This window comes from Carettochelys insculpta, chromosome 29 (assembly GCF_033958435.1).
Source record: "Carettochelys insculpta isolate YL-2023 chromosome 29, ASM3395843v1, whole genome shotgun sequence".
NCBI classification, from domain to species: domain Eukaryota; kingdom Metazoa; phylum Chordata; order Testudines; family Carettochelyidae; genus Carettochelys; species Carettochelys insculpta.
The window spans coordinates 13036497-13045855 of NC_134165.1; the positions used below are offsets into that span (position 1 = coordinate 13036497).

Here is a 9359-nt window from a genome sequence, read left to right on the forward strand (position 1 = left end):
GTACGTTATGTTGCTCCCCAGATATGTGAACTTCTCTACATTTTCTAGTTCAATACTATCCACACTGATCTTCCTTCCTATTTCCTTATCTCACATATTTGGCGGGTGGTAAACCTAAGACGTAGCATCCTGGAGTTGATGCAGGTGTAAACCACACACCAAGGTGTGGTTCACTATCCCATATAATGGCACCTACAGAGAAAGCATGAGACTCCTCTACAGTGTTAGCTCAGAGCCAGGTGGCTTTTAGCTCAAACAGCAGAGGCTCCTGCGCTAAGCTCCAGAGAGTCCAGGTTCAAGTCCACCTTTCAGTGGTTACACAGCTAATGTGCCACAGAAAAACCATCCTCTCTAAGTAAAAGCTCTGTCTTCCCTAACGCAGCAACAGACGCTCGCTCATCATCTCCCCCCCGGTGCACAGTCCTCCTCCCATGGTTTTCACATCACCAGAAAATGCCGCAGATGGGACCCCTGCAATGCTCTCTGACAATTCAGCTGGCAACAAGAGAGAATCTATTTCAGCGGCAGAGGGAGAGGCTGCTTCCTCCAGGAGCAGCGAAATCCAGGATGAGCAGCCAACATCTGCTGCTGCTGTTTCAACACCCGACAAGAGGGAGTCCATGTCAGCAGAGTCTGTCCCCTCTGGTGCCGGTGAAATCGAGGACCAGATGCCGCCCTCTCCCGCTGCCTCGACACCCGACCAGAGAAAATCACTATCCACAGCAGATGAGGAGTCGGTGTCATCCGGCACCAGTGAACTCCAAGATGAAAACCAGCCTGGGACCCTGGAGGAACCCAGCAGAGCTACAGAGAAGTTGCATCGGGGAGTTGAAGACGTGGCAGCGGCTACAGCTGCAAAGATTCTATCCGCAGCCATAGCTGAAGCTGTGAGCAAAGCCAAAGCATCTCCTCTGCCCTCTGATGGGGCATCAACGCAGGCCCTGGCTCCTGAAAGCCTTGAGACTGACCCTAGCGATCTCCAGGGGGAAAACGAATGCTCTGTACCCCAAGCAGGCAATGAAATCCCATCTCTACAAACAGCCCCTTCACCTGGTGTGAAAGAGGAGACCATGCCCTCAGAAGACACTCGACCCCCAGCTTCCCGAGAAGAATCAAGTCACCCAGGGAACCTAGTGCCCCTCGGTGAGGTTTTAGTTTGCCCTGAAAATGCCATGGAGCTTCCCAGTGAAGCTTCTCCCTCTCCCATTCCAGCCCATCAAGACCCAGCCGGCACCCACAGCTCCAGTCCACCCAAAGCAGAAGTGGCCAATGACCAGAAGCAGCAGCAAAGGGAGATGGAGCAGGGCCTTTGCCAGCTAAGCAGAGAGGCTGAAGAGGACCATGACAGTGAGGGGAGCCTGGAAGAATTAGACATTTCCCCAAAGGGGACTGAAACGCAGGTAAGAGGCAAGAGGAAGAATGTGACATGAAGGTTGGGCTGCTGAAGCACAGGCATTGCATGTATTGGCTGTAAAATGGGAGTAACCAGCAAGCAGGTGCATTCAGGAGATGAATGGGGGGTTATTGGAGGAGTAGTCGATGTAGTGCTAGTACTCAAAGAGGAGATATGCTTTAGGCATCCTTGCTAGAAACGTTCCTGACAACCAGGGGCTGAATCAGGACCAGTGACCTGTGTAAGCAATAGACACAGTCCTTGGCAGGTGACAAGCGCATACATGTGGCAAAATACATAGCAAGTTTCTCAGCTTCGAGGTTCCTCTGCAGCAGGGGTGAGCAAAATATGGCCTGTGGGCCAGATCTGGCCTGCCACAATCCTCTGGGCTGCTAATATCTTGTGGCCTGGTGGGACCCTCAGGTGGGCTCCCTGGCAGTGGTCTCTGTAATTGTTCCCACCTGTGCGCATAATAAATTTTATGTGCACTGCGGCATGTGTGGATGTGCGCCACTAATAGAATGGTGCTGCTGGCTGCAGCTCATGCCTGCAAGCACCGCCCTTGCAGTTCCTTTTGACTGATTTCTGACCAACGGGAGCAGTGAGGATTGTGCTGGGGGCGGGGATAGCGCACAAAGACCCGCCTCGCTGCACGCGATTGCCCTAGCAGCACTTTGAGCAACATGAGGGGGCACAGTGGCCATGGAGCCTGTCTGAGAGTCCTGCAGGGCTGCTGGCCAGGAGCCACCTCTGATAAGCACCTCCCAGCCAGAGGCTGCACCTGTCACCCTGCACCCCAGCTCCTGTCTCTGGTCACAACCCCCTTCTGAACCTCTTCCCCAGGTGAAAAATCCTCCCCTGCACCCAACCTCCCTCCCAGACTCCATAACTCCTCCATAGGAAAGTGTGGCCCTTAACCACTTTCCAAAATCTTGGAACGGGCATCCCCTCCCATTCAAAATTATTCCCTATCCCTCCTCTACAGCTTGCGCGGCAGTGTGGGACGACGACAGTTCCCAGCTGGCAGCCACAAGGGCCTGATCTTCCAATAGAGCACCCTCTCCATGATGCGGTTTGCTCTTTTTTTAAATCCAGAATGATTAGGAACACATTTGCTGAAAACGACTGTTTCCTGTTTGAGGCCTGCCAACGGGGCAGGCAAATAGGGCAGTAGCCCCCTAGGCCTGACCTTTCGAGGGGACCTGGAGCTGCAGTCACCACCAGCTGTGGCAAGAGTTCCAAATCCCTTTGAATTGCTGGGGTAGCACAGCTCCAGCTGCATGCAGTCCCAGCTGCACTGAGGGCCAAATGCCCTAAGCTCCTCCCCTTCTACCACTGGCCCCTCCTCTTCTAGAAGGGGCGGGGCCAGGCTTCCCTCCCGCCTTGCCCTGAGGCCGGTGGCGGTTCTGGGCAGCTCTGTCTGTATAGATGTTAAGGTGTGTCGGGAAAAAATCCAGTTTCAGCTAAGACACAGAAGGAACATCAGTTCTTGTTCTTTATGGTTTAGACTGCCACAGGAGGGGAAATTTCAGTTCTTTTAGCGCCTAACACAGCTCCCTGACTTGAAACCCACAGAACTGCGGAAGGTCAGGAACAGTCGCAGCTACAGGCTACATAACACTACGTAGTGTTATCAGTGCTTCAGGTTTCGTTCTGCGCCGTGCTGAGTGCAATGCTAAGCCACCAGCGTACAGGGAACCCTGCCAGCAGCCCACAAGGGCCAGCTGAAGGAGTAGCTCCATGCATGAGCAAAGAAGAGTAACTGGCCCCATAAAATGTCTTTCTGATTGCAGATTATGTTTGGCTTCACCCCAGAGGACAAAACAAGCAACCACCAGCATGAACTGCCTCTGGGCTTCCTCTTCAAGGTAAGAAACACCAGTTACTGGCAGTGACGTGAGGCTGAGCAGAGCTGGTCTAGTGACTAGGACCAGGCCTCCCGAGCGGGTGGGGGAAAGAGGACAATTGTCCCCAGAGCTCCGGCCACCACCACAGACGAAGTTCCGGGTCCCTATGAAACACTGCAGAGTGCTGTGTGCTGCTCCGTGGGTGGCTCAGAGGAAGGGGATACAGCTGACTACCTCTAGCCCCACCCCCTTCTACACTTGGCCCCCAACCCTTCTGTGGTGGAGAGCCAGGCACCCCTCCCACCTTGCTTGGGGTGGGTATTCATGGACGTGATGTGTGACCTTAAGCAAGTTGTATCTTGCCTCTTCCCTTCCCATCCTGTGTCTTATTTCTTTAGATCTCATGGAGCATTTAGACTTCCTGAGCTATTTCTTACCATGGATACGTACAGCACCTAACACAGCAGGGTTCTAATTGAGTTGGGGACTTTGGGTGCTGCTTTAACACTAATTCCCTATAAGGGCACAGCTGGGGTTGATGGAAAGGTTGTTTCTTCTGCAAAAGAATATTTTTTTCCTCTGGAGCCGGGGGCTGTTCAACACTGCGCAGCCATGGTGGGCAACCTGCAGCCCATGGGCAGCAGGTGGCTCATCACAGTTCTAGGTGTGGCCAGCAAGACATTTGGTTGTTGCAAGGGCACATGAAGTGAGGTGCGTGCAGATTGCACCCGAAAGTGACTGAGAGCCATGCTCTCCTTCTGCATCAGATCATCGAATCGTAGAACACCAGAACCAGAAGAGACCTTGAGAGGTCATCACGTCCTGTCCCCTGCCCTCATGGCAGGACCAGGCACCATCTAGATCATCCCTGTTAGGCGTTTAGCTAACCTGTTCTCAAATATCTCCAATGACAGAGATTTTACAACCTCCCTAGACAGTGTTTAACCACCCTGACAGTTAGGAAGCTTTTACTAATGTCCAACCAAAACCTCCCTTGCACGAGTGCAAGGGACTGGACCTGATGACCTTTCAAGGTCCCTTCCAGTTTTGGTATTCTGTGATTCTATATAGCAAACAGATGCTGTTCATGCCAGAACTGCATGCACTCAGGGGGTTTTGCCAGCATAGCTGTGTCAATCCAGAGCGTGTTTTTTTTCACACCTCTGACAGACAGAGCCAGGCTGACCAAACTTTGGAATGTAGCCCTGACTGTTGGCAATATTATCCATTACTATTATTAATCTTGCATATTACGGTAGTGCCTAGGGAACCAGACCAAGGCCCTGCTTGGGGAGGTGCTGTATAAACACAGATTGTCGCCTGCCTGGGAGAGCTGACAATCAAAATAGTGCAGGTGACAGTGAGGCAAAAGTGACAAGTGACATCACAAAGGAGCAGAGCTCGGGGGGAAGCCATCCTGCAGCACCTTAAAGACTAAGGCTGGGGCTACACTCGAGAGATTTGTCGACAGAAGAGGCCTCTTGACATAACGCAGGGAGTGCCTGCACACTTAAAGCATCCTATTGACAGCTTCTCGACAGAACTCCACATTTGCCTCGACAGTATTATCCCTCAAAAATTCGAGGCGTAACAATCTCTCGACAGAGCACTGTCGACAGCAGTGGAATGTGGACACTTCTGTCGACAGGGGGTTCCAGTCGCCAGTTGGCCCTCTTTGCAGAGCTGCCATTCTGCTTTCTGGCACCAGAGGGCAGAGCAGCCTGGCAGCTCTGTCGACAGAGCAAGCTGTGTGTAGATGCAATCTGTTGACAGAAGTACGGTCGAGATTTCCGAGTTGACAGTGACTTCTGTCGACAGATGCTTCTGGAGTAGACATAGCCTAACAATTTTATTTATTAGGCAATGAGGTTTTGTGGGTAAGACCCATTTCATCAGAGTAGGGAGCAAAAAATGAGAATACAGGGTAAAAAAAGGGTGGTGGAGAGGAAATCACCAGTCTTCACTAGGACCTATAGAAAGAGTAAATTAAGTGGAGTGGGATGGGCACTATTTCTGTGACTAGCAAAGATGGGGAAATTGTCCTTGCAGTGCATAAGATAATTGAGATCTCTGTTAAGCCCCAGGTTTTTTATGAAGCTGCAGACTAATGGCAACCACTCAGGGCAGAGTGAACAATGTGACTGCAGTAGCCCACAGCAGCCCTTCACATTTCAGGAAATCTTCATACAAAGAAATCAGATTTTTAGGCATGTCGGTGGGATAACGGTCAGCAGTGGCCTATGCTCCAAGATGTAGGAGTGGAAGAGGCTTGCTGCTAGATGGGATAATCTCAGGAGAATCCATGTTCTTCTCTCACCTGCCTTCTGTGTTGCTACTTAAAGAAAAAAAGCAGGTTCTTCCATCCAGAGTTTGTCTTCTGGTGCCCCTTTTTGCAGCAGTTCCTACCAGAAATTGCCAGTCTGGATGTATGTGCTGCCTGCTTTGGGTGTCATCTGAAAAGAACCTGCTAATTAAGCAATGGTACATGGTATGAAACGGGACTATTGAAACACAGTTTCAGCATTCTGACACAATAGGTGTATCCTAATTCCATTGTAGACTATCTCACCGTGTGAGTGGGGAAAGGGTCGGTGGTTCTGGGAAAAGGAACACCTCGCTAACCCCATCTTTCCCCTGCCAGGCTCAAGCAATCCAGGCTCACACATCAGCCGATGGATCCCATCTGCAGTTCAGGGAAGGGGAGATCATTCTGGTGGTATCCGACTCTCAGGTCCAGGTAAGCCTGAGCTTCCATCTCTCCTTTCAGAGAGCAGAGGGGGTGCCTGGGATTTCTGGCACTTCCAAAATTTGAAGGACAATTTGGTAAAATCCGACTTATGGGACCGTGGGAAACTTGGTCACACCCACAATAAGTGGTCATCCAGCTAACTAAAATCATGCTGGATTACAGATGTTGCCAGATGAGTGTGTTCTGGATTAGAGAGGTTCAACCTGTAGTGAAAGAAATAGGTAGAGCAGATCTAATGTGTCTGTACAGGGTTTACTCTGGTTTAAACTAATACCTTCAGTTATGCAAGTAAAACGTCCAAGAGCACAAGACCCAGTAAAATGCAGGTGCAGTGCCTGCTGCACAGACTGCAACTGTTTAGCATATCTCTTTCACCTTCAGTCAGTCATTAACTGATCTCCCAGCTCTATCCTCCTCTTGTTGAACTATTTCATTAATGCTGATTAAGTTACTTCCTGTTGGAGAAGAGACTTGAAATCAACTTGTTAGAGCAAGCTGGGAAGTTTTTAAAGAAGCATTTTCTCCAGTTCATGCCCATTCATGGAAATAATATTTTTCCCAGGAAGAAGTTGGTATGGACAAAATCCGATTAGAAAACAGGGGGACAAAACTCTGAAAGGGTTGAAATGACCCATATCAACGTTTTCGAAAAGTTTTATTTTCTATATTGAAACAACTTTTTGTTTTGAAATGTTAGTTAATTTATTCTAAAAGGTTTTTCTTAAAGAAAATCACAATCTAAATGAAACATTTTACGGGACTTAGTCCAAATGTTGCTGTTGAGATTTTTGACTTTTCAGCCTGATCTGAGACAGGAAAAAGTACCTCAAAGGCACAGGCTAGGAAAACCCTTTCCCACCCAGCTCACCCGTTGGTTCCTTCACCTGCACCCTTGAATCTCTGAGCTGTCTATGATGTTATGCTCTTGCAAGAGCATAAAACTAAAGAGCTATGCAGTATTAACACTGACATTTTTCAGAGCTAGCTAATAGATTCAGAAACTTCAACTAAAATTAAGGGGAATTGGGGTCCCACACCCTCCAGGTGGCTTTAAAGCGCAAAATAAAATAAAAAAAACTCTACGGGATATTTGACTCATGAACTAAAAAACTTAAAAAGACTTGAATAGGTTCCACCTAGTCCATCTCCCTAAACCCAGTGTCTAATCTAGTTTTAAATGTCCCAACCCATGTCTCTACCCTGCAACAGTTTGGAAACTTTCACAGACCAACAGATTTCACTGTCAGGAACATTTTCCTGTTCCTTGGCTTTAAAATTCCTTCACACTCTTCTTGATGGTCCTGACCAAGATTTCTTTCCCCAGCAGGAAGAAGGATTTCTGACCGGCTTCAAAGAAAGTGACTGGAAGGCGAACCAGGATCTCGTACAGAAGGGAGCTTTCCCCCAAGACCTCATCAGACCCATCTCAGAATGAGTTCAGTGCATGAAAGCAGCTGGGCCAGAGTAGGAGGGAAATGGGATATTTAAGTCTCCGCCAGCAGTCACCTTGCTGTTGCAACCAAAGAGAGTTTTACCACATCCATCACATTCAGCGTGTCAAGCTGCAGTAGGGTGTGTGGGGACGGGACAGAGGATCCGCCTCTCAACATGAAATAAATGTGGGATGGGATTAACAAAGCCGTACCTGACAGGCAGGCATAGGAACAAGCTCTGGTTCTATTCAACAGCATCTGCTGCATGCCCATTACACAAAGCACAGACGTCAGAAGGCTCCATATGTATGCCCCCATTCACAAATCTCAGGAAATTTGCTGTCACCAATTGTTGTCAAAACAAATAGGGCAGCATTGTTTAAAAACCCTGCATTCGTGCTCTCTGAAGGCCCTGTTTCATACGGCACATGCTTAGCTTTAAGCACCTGAGTAACCCACATGGAAATATCTGGCACCAGTGAGTCACATGCTTAACTTTAAGCAGGCGTTCCCATGCTTTGCTGAATCAGGGCCTTCCTCTCTTTGGGCAGTGGGCAGTGGTTCTCAGCCAGGTGTACGTGTCCCCCTGGGGGTACTCAGAGTTCTTCTGGAGAGTCCATTCACTCTGTTTCTCAACCTTTTTTATGAATAAAAAAATTTGGATTTATTTTACGTTCATCTAATTTTTTTATGTATCCTTTTGGCACAATCATAAGAACAATGGCAAGTTTATTGCCTGTAGGCAATTTCTTCCAACCAGCTAGTCACAATCAAGTTCTTTAAACAAAAGTGTGGCAAAGGTAGAAAAGAAAATTGTGTGTCTGAAATTTGTAGGTACGGAGGGAATGGATAATTTTATTTACAAAGGGGGTACTTTATAATAAAAGGTTGAGAAACGTTGCCTTAGGGTATGTCTACACAGTAGCCTTATTTCAAAATAAGCTATTATGGAAGAGCTATTCTGGAATAGCTTATTTTGACAAATGCTGCTACACACAATGCATTTTGAAATAGCGGAGAGCTGTTTCAAATAGAGCATCTACACACAATAGAACCTATTTCAAAATACAGCCAGTGGACACACTCTGGCTGATTTTGAAATAGGCGCTATTCACTGTCTGTACAGCCCCTATTTTGAAATAGCTATTTCGAAATAGGCGCTATTCCTCACAGAAGGAGGACATTTCAAAATAAGCCAACCACTATTCTGAAATTATTTCAAAATAGCGGTTGCAATCTCTGGATGCTAGCAAAGTTATTTCAAAATAACAGCCTTTATTTTGAAATAACTTCACTAGTAGCTAGCAAGACATACCCTTAGATGCTCTAATATTAGAGGGGTAGCCGAGTTAGTCTGTATCTTCAAAGACAACAAGACGTTCTGTGGCACTTTATAGGCTAACAGGCATTTTGGAGCATAAGCTTTCGTGGGCAAAGACCCACTTCGTCAGATGCCTTAGATGCTCTGTTTGATGAGACCCTCCATCCAGCTCCTTCCTGCAGCTCTGCTGTTCATGTAAATGCACCATGCATTGGGGCTGAACCCAAAAAGCTCCCCTCACTTCCTTACTAATGCTGTAACTTCTGTCACCATACGAGGTTACTGGTGATTGTCTCTATATTACATGAGGGTGACCGATGCCGGTACTAGCACACTGGGGCCCTAAACCAGCCTAATTCCTTTCCCAATACTAAAACAGGCAAATGCTTATGATAAAAAGCACCTCTGTAGCAGCCTGTGATGGTGACAAGGATTAATTCTTGGGTCTGGCCTCAAATTTTTGTTATTCCAGGCAGGGCATTTCTTTGGGATGGGCCAATGAGGAAATGACGTTAAATAACTCCTGGCATTTTCTTGCCATGAGAAGTTTGACCGCTCTTTCAAACCCCAGATATTTCAATAAAGACTCCGTGCAGAATCACGTCTGACCCTTGTG

At 48.0% G+C, this 9359-nt stretch overlaps 1 protein-coding gene across 2 annotated transcripts in view; it reads left to right on the forward strand.

The window, feature by feature from the left end:
• Nucleotides 1-9338, forward strand: part of BIN2 (bridging integrator 2) — a 29227-nt gene extending 19889 nt beyond the window's left edge. For both annotated transcript variants that reach the window (XM_074979830.1, XM_074979831.1), the window contains 4 exons: nt 383-1400; nt 3187-3261; nt 5882-5977; nt 7314-9338. In XM_074979830.1, coding sequence (XP_074835931.1) covers nt 383-1400; nt 3187-3261; nt 5882-5977; nt 7314-7424 — 1300 coding nt within the window. In that variant the 3' untranslated portion in view covers nt 7425-9338. The remainder of the gene's footprint in view (nt 1-382; nt 1401-3186; nt 3262-5881; nt 5978-7313) is intronic.
• Nucleotides 9339-9359: the final 21 nt, after the last annotated feature.